At 35.7% G+C, this 12814-nt stretch overlaps 1 protein-coding gene across 1 annotated transcript in view; it reads right to left on the bottom strand.

The window, feature by feature from the left end:
* DGKB (diacylglycerol kinase beta) overlaps positions 1 to 12814 on the bottom strand; it is a gene marked incomplete at both ends in the record, with an annotated part of 334114 nt that overhangs the window by 74979 nt on the left and 246321 nt on the right. The window contains 2 exon segments of the mRNA XM_082329956.1: positions 2444 to 2639; positions 8277 to 8367. Coding sequence (XP_082186082.1) covers positions 2444 to 2639; positions 8277 to 8367 — 287 coding nt within the window.

Here is a 12814-nt window from a genome sequence, read left to right as displayed (position 1 = left end):
AAGTGCAGTGTTTAGTTCTCAAGTGATTAGATGCTTTATTTGGACACAAAATGAACTGAAAGAATATTTATTCAGAATACGTAAATAAACAAACAGAAGTTAACAAGCAGGTATGTATTTACCATGGTTCTCAATACAGCAATACCTATTTCTGCACCAGACATTAACATTTTGTAAAATGTTTTCTTCAAACTAAAAAGTACAATCCAAATGTCCCTAAGAAAACAATCAGCTAGACAATAGGGGCTCTTGGATTTGCTTGTACAAAGCTAGTGAAGGAATCCTAGTGATTTAGATGTGACAGGCAGTCAGTTATTTCCACAGTGGGTAGATTTAGATTTATCAAAACTATTTGAGAAGCCTAGACATAAAATTGATTGAATTCCATTATTCAGCAATAATCTTGAATACTGAGATGAAGAAGCACACTCTAACCTGAGAACCTATCTTAGCTAGCAGAATTAACTGACTATTCTTTGCAGTATAAAATAGGAGTGGATCCATAGAGCAAATCAGTTGGTTCTCAAATGTTCACACCATGCTCATTTTGGTGTTTTACTTTGAGTTGTTTTAACCTGGTTCCATGGACTGAACGCCCATTTGCAGTCAGAGCATGCCCTGCCTGCCTGCCCCCCCCCCCCCCCATTTAAAAGGAACCCAGTTTGCATGCTTAAGACTGCTCAGTGTTTCAAACTGGAATGCAATAAACGTGGACAACTGGGAAATCCAATAAGTGTACTCCTGTTAAGCACTAAAATGCTACTGTAGATGCAACCACTAATACTATCCATGCACTCAGTGACGAGATAGAGCTGTTCTAGTTTACGATATTGAGAAGTCAATCTCTGCTTTGAAATTGCCTTTTGGTTGAAGCTACTTCCATTCACAATGCATATAAAGTGATTAGAAACTAAGTCATGAGACCAGTTTTTCTAAAGTAAGGTGCTTACTGTTTGCATTATGAACACTTTGACAGATAATGTAGGATTTTCTGTTCAGTCTTTAATAGTTCTATTATTATTTTTTCCTGTCTGGTAAAATGGAAATGGAGTGTACCAATGCCCTTCTAATACACCAAAAATAGTCAGTAGTTTGAAATCACTGCTACGTATGTATCAAATATATACATGACTTCAATGATTAAAGAGGTTATAACATCTTGTTTCGCCACTATCAAAAGGGTGAAATGTCCTGTCTCCCTATGTTCAGAAGCAACATAAAAGGAAAAATTTTGATGAGTCCATTACCCAATAGCCTGCCTCCATCTCTTGAACATCAGGACATAATACAGAAATTGTAGTGTACGCAGAAGCTTAGCAACTCATAAGACTTCAGCTGACAGAGCGTATAGGTAAGTTACTTTGAGATACTGAGAACACATGTCAATTGCCAAAACACACAGAAATTTTGAGTCCTAGTACCTACTGCAAGCTCCAAGCCACAGAAAACTACTTTATTCCTAAACTTTTGTCATCCAGATAAGTTAGCTGGATTAAAACTACAATACATATTAATTAAGATATAACTAGTGACTTAAAAATTACTGCTGCTGAAATGTAAAAAATAGGATATCCCAAAGGATCACAATAACATCGGATAGTTAAAGTCCTGATCTTTATTCAGTCTGAATAAGGAGAAGCAGGAAGAGAGTCTGAAGCAGGAGATACTCTTTTCCATAGGATAAAAAGAAAAAAAAAAATTTTAAAGTCTAGTCTGTTCATCCCTTAGTGTGAACAGAACAATGTTTTATAATCACTAGCACTTGTGACTAGCAGTGGTGTGTTACAATGCATAGTATTCAGATTCGACAAAGCAGAATAGAGATTACTATATACTGTAGTTTTTTTTCAAAAATTGTTGTCAAAATTTATGGAGCAAATGCTCCTAATCACCAGCAAAGCATAAGAGCCCTGAAAGGGTGGATCACACCCATGCAAGCAAGCTACAGCAATGCATTCAAGGACTGCATACAGCATCACAGTATAGTAACATAAAATGTATAGACAGCTTGCTCTTGTTACTCTGAAGAAATTTTCCACAGCCTCAGGCCAAAGTTTGTTAGAAACAAGGCATGATTATCTCCAAGTTTTATGCACACTGACATTAAGAAGCATTATAAATGCTCAGTAAGCATTTTCCAACTCCAAAAACTCCAGGTACTTCTAGACTGAATATCGTAGTAGCAAACAGTGCCACATGGTGTGCTTAGTGCGCTTAACAGGTAACATCCGAGTCAGGTCTGCAAGTATATAGACTGTAATTGTCAGCACGTCTTTGTTTATGCCTTTGCTCCAGTGCTTCCCATCAGAAAAACTAAATGCACAAGAAAAGAAATAGCTAAGAACCATCTATCCTTTTTCTTGACAAGAGGCAATACAAGGGCAATTATATAACTGAGTTGACTGTTTGGAGTCAGATAGCCTATATTAATCTGTAAGCTTACCTTGGCATACAAACTTCAATTCCTTGGCATCTGTCACAGTGGTTCTTTTATCTGACCTCTTCTTTTCCGTCCGACGGTGGCTACGTCTTTTCTTCGTCTCTCCCCAAAGATTCGATCCACCATGCATGCTTGGAATATTCAGAATAGCAATTCCTTCCAGAGAAATATTGGTTAAGTCTAGCTGAATTCCATCACACTGATTAGCAAGGAGAAAAAAGGAAAGGAGAAAAAAGAGAGAGAGAGAAAGCAGTAAAAGAGAAAGAAAAATCAGAATGTTCTACCTATCATATTTTTCTTCAACAATTCATCATTCTTAACACTGTTAATGGTTTATTCAATGTTTACATGTAAGATATATACTTGTATCTGGAAAGATGATATGAAATAGGAACAGATCCTCATTCAGAAGGCAAAACATGATTCCTATTCAGCTCTTGATTGCTTAAGTGTGGGACCATTTGGTAGAGTCTTGTTATCTGATACCTATTCATTGACCCAAGTGAAATATATTTGTAGCTTCACTACAGCTATCAGCAGAAAAAATGTTTATACTACAAAAATTTCTATAGCAATTACTGGAGTTTTTTTGTTGCCTGTTCCAGCTAAATTGTCTGTCTTACGATTCTGCAATGATACTTGCAATTAAAACACCTGAGTTCCTTCCACATGAAACTCAATATAAAAGTCCCCGCATACAGAGCATATACAGCTTTATGGAAAAGAGTCTAAGCGGGCCCTGAGAGCACAGAACATCACACCGATATTAGTTTCAATCCAAAGGCACAAGTGGCACATTAGCCAGGCTATGCCTGACTAATAACTCCTACTGAGATGTAAGATTAGTAAAACTGGGTACAGCAAAATGCAGATGCAGCTACAGCACTTCTTAGCCCAGAACTTCCATCAGCCAGTTCTCTTGAAATATGCAGCATTGCCAAAGGAAAACACAGGATACGGAGCTAAAGAAGAGGTATCAGTGCTCTAAAAGCCTTCCAAGACTTACTGGACACACAGAAGAAATCTTACTCGGTGGGACAGTCCCTTCAGTGATGGAATCATTACTGTAGGGCACCTTGTGTCACTAGTCTGTATTTCTCCTGCTTCCTACAGCAACACTAGACACTGAAGCATTTTGTACGTGTACATTCCTTTGCTAAATTTGGCTTCAAATTATATCTTATAAAGGGACCATGATTTTCACTTCCAGAAGAATGGTTCAGGGACCTTAACTTACCAGCCTGTTCAGTAACAAACTGCAGCATCTTCTCAGGTGGCAAAAGCCTACTGCATTTGCAAACGCAGTTCACCTGACACACATCAGATGAGAAATACCTAGCTTGATAGGTCACATCTAGCCTTCATATACTATAATTTACTCAGGCTAAGTCTTTCTCCCCACCCACATTGTTTAGGATGAGGGGAAGCTCCTAACCCATATAAAACAGAGCAAAATACTGAAGAACCTCCACAGAAGGAAAAAAGCTCCAACTTCAGATAACTATAGTTGAACCTGCAGGTAGAAGGCAAAACATCCAGTTCTACTTATTAATTCACTGAACCAGCCAAAGTTCCCAGGATTTATATACTTGTACCTTGACTAGAGGTGGATTAGCTTCATGCCTCACAACATATCTAGATTATACAGATATCCTGGCAAGTCACACGCACCTTATAGTGTACAGCAGCATATTTTTAAATCATTAGATTCTACTCCTGCAATGTTCTGCAAGCCAGTAGGGGGTCCAGTCATGCGTTTAAAACTGATTAAGGGTCTTATTTTGTAATTCCAATACACAATAATCAGGAAGAAAACTGGAAAAATAATTAACCATGCTTCAGTAACAGTCCACTGACATCATGCAGCTTGCTGCTCTGTGGGTCACTGGCACTTTTTCCTCTCTGCCTAAAACTTTATCACAGCTTTCAAGAAGAAAAGGAAAGTACAATTCAAAAATAACTGCATATAATTATTTGTTTACCCTGAAACTTTCTGAGATCACAAAACAGAACTGTATTAGCAGGCATACTCTGCCCCTTCTTAATTCTTCTAAGAGTGTAAATCTGGAGAGAGAACAATTTCAACATTAAGGTTTCCATTTCATATTTGCTCTTCAAGAATTAAATTTTAAACCTGTGGATTATATTCATATAGGGAAACCTTTAAAGTCAAAAGACATATCTGGAAGTGAGTTGGCGGTTGTGGCAACTACTGTAATTGAAAGTGTAACGTTTTAATCACACTTTTCTTACAAGAAAAAAGGCATGGGTCTTCACTGTTATTTTGGAAGCAAATTTGTGTTCCCCCCCTATATTTTATATGTATTAAATATTAAGATGATTTATTTTACTAAAAATTCTGCTCATGTGTATGCTCACTTACTGCTATACATTCTAGATAAACAGATATTAATTTCATAATTAAAAGTAATCTTGTGTAAATACCCTGCAGGCCTCAATGAATCAAACACATACTGTGTGTCAGGCCTCCCACTGTCTTCAAGTGGAATGTACTGGCTGGATAATTAGATAGTACATATTTTTTAACCTTATTTGCATGCATATTATATCTTTTGCACACTGACAAGCAGCAGTAACAACAAAAGTCAGATTACCACAGGGAATTCCCACAAAGAAGTCTTCATTCCTTATAATTTGCAGCCTAAATTAAAATAATTTGATCTTTGACAAGGATGAAATGTCAAGCAGAAGGGGGTCCTCTACAAGCCACGGCCTGTGGCTTCTGAAATCTGCCTAATTTATGTCAGTCACTTCTTAATACATATTTAAGTATTACACGAGAAAGATGATAAATATGCAATCTGACACCTTTGGTATTTCCCTGCTGTTAATTTATAAAGGTCTGGCGTCCCCCAAACTGACTGGAATTATTTAAATAAAAGAAGAATTGTGAAATAGGATGGCACAGGGTCTGGCTTCCATTTTCACTCAATATTGAACACAGCAGGTAGTACACTAAGACAATTATTTGACTAGGCCTCAGAATCCCACAGTGACGAGGAACTTTCTGAATTAGTAAAGGAGGATTTCTTTTGTTCATACACAGACAAGAAGTTTGCGCTATAGGCAGCTCTGCGTTGTCCTAACACATTCATACACTACAACAACAAAACACAGATGTGTTCTGCTCCTTTTCTTTTTTTTTTTTCCTTTTTTTATTTCAAATAATACAATGATGCTGCCAAGAACAACAGCATGCTTTTAAAATTCGGAGCGTGCCTACCTAGATTAGAAATAAATACTGGCACTTCTTTTTCTTTTTTGCCTTCTTTCCTGGCCTCAGTCCCTTTGCAGGGATCATCTTTTACACTTCATTCATTAGACCAAAATTTTTCAGATCGTCTCAAATTTGAGAACATATCCATGCCTGAAAACAGCTCAGATGAAGGCTTTGCTGTCTAACCAAGTGCAATATCATGCAAGAATACATGATTCTTTAAACTCCTTTCCCCCCCCCCCCCCGCCATTAATACCAGGTGGTACAGTAGGTTTCCTCTGGTCCCACAATGCTTTTACACTGCTGCAGGTACGGACCATGCCATCTTCATTTACACTGGATCTATGCCTACTCTCATTAAATACCCTTCACACACCTTTCTCTTCTTCTGAAGTGGAAATAACGTGTAAGTGCTCTAAACTGTAAAGTCTTAAGCCTCATTTACTCATACATTATTATTAAAAATAAATACTTAATTTTGCCCTTTTTTTTTTTTTTTCTTTAGAGCCTATGTTTCTCTCCTTGACTTCTTGGATCCCAATTTGGAAATAAAAGCACATCTTATTCTGGATAACATAAGAATTTACTGTCCAAACTTTGTTCTGCATCTCACACAGAAGAAAATATACAGAATATAAGAGACATGATCGTATATCAGGAAAGCCAAGCTTAATTAGGTTAGAAATCAAATATAGGGTTTGCCCACAGAATGTTTGATTGCTGTCTCCCAGCTCAGAGATACAGATCCTTAATCTTCATGGGCTTTGTTCCTTCAAATTTGGCTGTGGAGCAAACTCATTCTTTGTGCTTTTTATTCAGAGTGAAACGTGGTATCATATACCCAGCTTTCATTTACAGCAACATCCTCAAGCAAGGGGCAGCAGGTTAAAAATCAGATGAAAACAGTGCTACTCCCAACTGTTTATAACATACAAACAAGAAACATTAGATACAAGCATATTGGCAAGCATTGTTCATTTAAATGTAATTTACTCATTCTAAATAAATCTGTAAATAACTACCTCCTAACACTTCTTGTGAAAACATTTTGGAAACTATTTCCCCTATGATTTTTGTTCCTAATTGTAGGACTAATGATAATGACCAGGATAGATGAAGTGAATATTAACAAACATATACTGGCAATCTAATACTTCATTGGTAATAATAGTGTTATTGATATGAATTGGTAATAATTATACAACTGGTATCAGCAGCATCATAAACTTGTATGCATACTTGTTTGCTTTGGTATGTTAACATTTCATCACCCTTTCAATGGTTACAATTAGGTGGTTAAAGATCATCACATCTTAAGGTTATATAAGATTTTTTGCCAGATAGAAATATTTTCTTGGGAAAGCCTGCTCTTCAATTTGTATTTAATCAAAAGGTACATTTAACTTGCAGTATAGTAAAATCAAATCAAATCAGGTGAGCATTTCTTCTAATAACTAATCAAATATTTTTCAGGCTACATGTACTTAAACCCAGATGTGTGAAGCACTGTCTTGGGAAGCAAGGGGTTTTTTTGTTTGCTTTGTTTTTCCCAGGAGTTTTATTTGGTTGTTTGGGTTTTTTATTAATTTTTAATCTAACATGTATGGAGCATGTTTCCACTTTAAAAAGAAACATAACAGCATATCAGGCAAGTCTGGCACCACAGGTCTTACAGTTTCAGTCTCGGTATTCTTTGTTACTGTTCTACTACCAGATCCATGGTCCCTTCAGATCATTTCAGCTTTCACCTTTCAGGAGGCTTTGACCAGACTCTCATAGCTCTCACCATACCTCTCCAAGTGCCTCATGCTACTATACAAATACTTCATTGAGATGTGCAGTTTCTCATTACTATTGGAAAGGAAAGGCACCATAATCCTCTTGAGAAATGATTTCATTATTTAACCTAAATTCTCAGGTTTGTACCTTCACTCATTTCACATTTTTTATTTACTGATTTATAAATATCAGCCCCCCCAAACAGTTTATGTAATGGCCACTTATTCTATCAGCCATCAAAGTAGCAGTGGCACATTATTTTAAATTCCTATTTTGTCTGTAACTATCCTGTGTCTTTCAGTTAATGTTCGATGTATAATGGAAAGATGACCCCTTGTGCAGAGAGAAAAGCTATTTAATGAAGGGGAATGATTCCAAAAAATATATATTCTTTAACCTTTATTCAGGAAAGTAAGTACAATTTTAGGGAATTGAGTTTTAAAGGTTATAAAAACTTGGGACCTAGAAATAATAAGATTTTTTTTTTTTATTTTAATCCTGCAGCAGCTCTCACTCCCTCCAACAGTCTTTCATTTTTCCATCTGACCTAGCCACACTCCCTATTGATTTCTAATGTTATATTTCACCTCTTGACCTTGTCTACTGTATTAAGACTTCACTAATCATCAAACTGAACTTTGTTCCAGTGTGCAGGGCTACACTACAAATAGACACGATAAAAATAATATTTTGGAATATAAGGTCGAAAGGATGTGCACTGCTTTGCCTTGTTGGATTCAGGCACTCTGCGCCCTTGCTCCCTGCATTTCAGCCAAACTAGTGACATTTCAAGGAGAAAGGCAACAATTAGTTTCTTACTTCTATTTCTACAGATTCATGCAGCTTCTTACAGGTGGCTGAGAAAGTTTCCGAAGTGCCAAATTCAAAATACCAAAATTTGTTCTTCATTCTGAAACAAGAAAAAAAGAAAAGAAAAAAGAAAGATCTTATTCACTATCAATATGTGACAAAAGTGATCATCCTGTCTTCCATTATAAGTAATGGCAAAGGCTTGGGAACATGTGACATCCCATTTGAAATAGATGAGCTCATAATTTTCAAAGCTTAAATGTTGGTGTCAAATTGTATGATATCCCCTAAAGGGATAACAGGAATGTGTTGAACTGACAGGTTCAAATGTACCTTTGACTTTTCTTTTTCAGTGACTATCAGAATATTTTTTGTCACTTAACCAGTGACATGCCTCAGAAAAATGTATTGATTTTATTTCATGTCTTATACCTACTATATGATTTCTGATTCATGGTTAAAATCTCTATCCCGCAGAGCACTAGAATGTGCAGGCAGGGCACTCCCATCATGAAGAAGAGCCAAGAAAAAAACATAGCTTACCTTAAGTTAGTTAAAGGGAAAGGTAAAAGCTTACTGTTCATGATGACAGATGAGATATTCAAAGAAAATAAAAATTCCAGCTCTAACAATCTTTAGATATTTTGCAGTAGGAGAGCTGTATTACCAGGTAATTAACTCATAGCCACATTTTAAATGGGTGATGGGACCTGCATCTTGAAGTTCATTAACAGATTCTACAGAAAAATAAAACTGGATATAAATGCTAGTAAATTGCTTAGTTTGTCATGACAGCAGGCAGAGATTACACTTTTTTCTTCTTAAATACATAAAGACTGCACTTCTGTTTTACCAGATTTATTGCATACTGTTAAATATAATCAGGACACCAGCAGTACCATTTCAAATAAGTATGTGCAGTTTTGTTTAACTCTCACGAGTAATTATTATTGTGTAACAAAACAAGAAGATAAACTAAAAAAAAAAAAAAAAGACACTGAATTAGAATTCATTATTCACACTTAGGAATCAGATATAAGCACAGTTCATCCACTTGTATAAACTGTTTTCTGACAAAGACACAGTACAGTGTGCTTGGAACTTGAAAATGACTGGGTTGGCATAAGCTAGAAGTGGAGAAGAGTGAAATGCAGACGTAGATGACTGTCAAACATGCCAGCAAAAGTACAAATCCTACTGTTGGTACTTATTTCAAACCACACCTAAAAGTCTACTTAGTGGCTCCTGAAATCCACTTAATGGCTCTTAAAATCACAAAGGGAGAAGGGGAACTACAGTACTGGCCATTCCCAGAAACCTGCTAGCATTTGAGCCAGCAGTTCCTGGTACAGTACCAGAGGTGTGCAAGGGTGTCCAACCTGGCAGCCTGTATGGGGTGGGAAACAGAAGAATAATACGAGAGAAATCAACACATTTCTGAAGAAGAATTTACAGGCATTTCCAAAGGTTTTTGCACACAAAATCTGAAAATGTTTGGAAACCGTTTTTGAGAACCTGCTCTGGGATAAATGGCATATTCTCAAAAGAGCTCCAACAACCAGAAGGGCTCAGACCAGATTGAACTTCCAAACTCCAAGAGTCTGTGAGTGGAAGTGATCTGATGTACGTTTCTTCTACGCCTGCAGATTAGTTAGCACACTGACATGCTGACCTGGATCAACTGCTCTATTTATGCCGTCTATGAAAAAATGTAGAGTCCTTTAATTTCCAAACAAGTGTGAACAAAGTACTGAATTCCTATTGGCTCCTTTTGGAAAATCTGGATGTAGTTATTTTCCTGCAACTTTCTACACAGGGATAATGAATAATGAAACAATAAAAAAGCCTGATGTAAGTATTCAGAAAAAAACTTTGTAATTTCTTTTGATCCTATTGTTGAGTAAGATCAACAAGCCTTTGCATCTTCTTTGAGAGCCTTTCCATCTTCTCCTTTGAGAGTCTTTCCTCTTGCTATTCAGTTATTTTTACCTCAAATGAAGCATCTTTTCTTTTTCTCTATTGAAAAGCCTACTTTAAATTGACTTCTTAGCACTGTATATAATAAACTCTTTGACTTGTGCAAAGGTAAAATAGACATATATATTTTAGAGTAATTCAGAATATATTGTGTCAAATTAATGTATTTTGAGTTCAGCAGAACAAACCCCAGCATTGTCAGTGCACTCAAGGTTTACTAGAACATTTAGATCTGTGAATCAAAACATTGCATAATTATACGAGAGAAGATTAAGTATATTTATCAGGTGAGGTTTTGATGGTAGATGTATTTCTTGTCATTTAATATACCCTATCAGATCCTTTAGGCCAAAAAATGTAGTCTTGTGAGCCTGTCCTCCTTCCTCTAGATTACTATATCTCTGTTTTTAAGGATAGAAAGACAACCTACTCAACAGCTTTTTGAGTACAAAGATAGATGTAGATACAAATAATTTTGTTCTTCATTTTCAAAAGGATTTACCAACTCCCTTTACCAGCCATGAAATAGATTAGATCGCATGTTTTTATTCAAATGCACTGTTTTTTATTGAACAGAAAACTGTACTGTATCTTTTCTTATATGTATAAAACAAAGTTAAATGTAAAGAAATCAAGACAAATTATACTAAAATTTCCATAAGCAAGACCAGTCTTACTATTATAGTAAACATTCGACTTTTTCTAATAATAAACAAATCTCTATATTCATACCTTTCACTTGCATTCCTCTTTCAAACAAGTGAAGCTTATCTGCTTATCAAGACAGCAGCAAATAGTAGAAGAGTCCATTTAGAAGATTAATGAACTACTCTCATGGCCATTCTAATTTCTTTCACAATAGTATAAGTAAATTTTAGACCGGTAAACAAATACATATTTAATGACAATTTTGCAGCATTAAAACTGTAAGAAACTGAATCACGGGCTGCTGTCATGTCTACTTTCTCTCTCTCTCTAAGTGTTATATAGTAGCACTTTTCTTTACAACACTGGTTCTGTTGGAATAGGAAAAGGAATAGATTATTTTACAGGAAAGTGTGTTTGTATATGCTTCAAAGTGCATAGCTGAACTCTTAAACAACTTTGTGTTTGAAAATACAATATAAATAAAACATCAATCATGATTAAAGGCTGACCTATCTAATCTTGCTATTGGATTACAGTATGTCAAAATATATACAGTCTATGGATGTAGGAACAACAAAACAAAACTGTACTTCAAGGGCCTAAACACCTTTTATGCTGGCGGTGTTCCATACCCTCAAGTATTGGTCAATTTTCTGGTAAGTGGAACGATCTTCTTAAACATGGATGAAACAAATTGGCAAGACAGTATGGGAAGGCTAATACTGTCACTTCTTATAGTGTTTCTATACTGTGAATAAATATTAGACTTAGAAACTTGGATATGTTTCTTGGAAAAGTTCAGGCTAATATTTGGTAATCAAGGCAAAATGATCAAAATAGTCTGTGATATGGGTTTGCTCCATTATTAGTTAATCAGAAACCCCCCTACTGCTAAAACTATTTTATATAACCTTTCTGATTAAGCAATTACAAGGCATGTCATTGAAAAATTGTCCTGTATCTAAATACGGAAATAGTAAATACTGCATTCTACACCTGAAGAGCATCTATACTTCATTGCAGTATGCACACTCTGTCACAATGTGCATAACAATAGACCAGCTATAGGCTGCTAATAAAAGGTCACGACAATAAAACAGGAGCATCTTTAAACTTAACACCAGAATATGAATTTGTTTCTTAATGCTCTACAGTTGGGGCAGTTGCTCATTGCTACATTTGTAAGTTTGTCACACTTTCTACCACATTCTATTCACACTTCTTATATGCACTACATGTATTTATTATATTTATTTCCACTTTATTTTAGTTATGCAGTGTCAAGCTTCAATGACTTGAGCTAAAAATTTCTACATCAGGAAATTTCTGACTGCAATTTTTACAAAATCTCAGCTGAAATACTTTGACCGTTTTTGAAAATGACTGGAGAAAACCACGTATATTTGCTTATATTAAGTGTGTTTGATAACATACACTTTGAACTGTTTTAATAGAGCTACACTTTCAAAGCAGAGAGTTTAAATTTAGCACAGGGATGGCCTTGCATCAAGAATATGCCTCTGGCCATCTGCATGAAAATACATATAGAATTTAACTACATTATGACCATTTGGAAATACACTCTGGGAAAGCTTTATTTTCAATATTCTCATATGTCAGAGAAACAACAATTTTTTGTCTCTAGTTCTATCATCTTTTATCCTTTAACCTATACAAAGTATAGAGATTTTTACTCATGAAACTACTAGAATTCTTAATTTTTTCAAGGTAAATTCCTTGAAAAGTCCAATGCCAGGAAGCAATCTCTACCATAAATCTGTGCAAGAACGTCTGCTCATGGACAAGCAGCACTTGGTTTCCTCCATAAACTATACTGTTCCTCAAAATCTAATCCTTAAGCACTGCCTTCTGAAAACATTTTTTTTAGAGCTACTTCAATTATGTTGCAGAAGTACTGTTTG

This window comes from Platalea leucorodia (assembly GCF_965183815.1).
Source record: "Platalea leucorodia genome assembly, chromosome: 1".
In the NCBI taxonomy this organism is placed as follows: Eukaryota; Metazoa; Chordata; class Aves; order Pelecaniformes; family Threskiornithidae; genus Platalea; species Platalea leucorodia.
The sequence above is the reverse complement of the archived record's forward strand: the minus strand, read 5'-3'. Positions and strand labels throughout refer to the sequence as shown.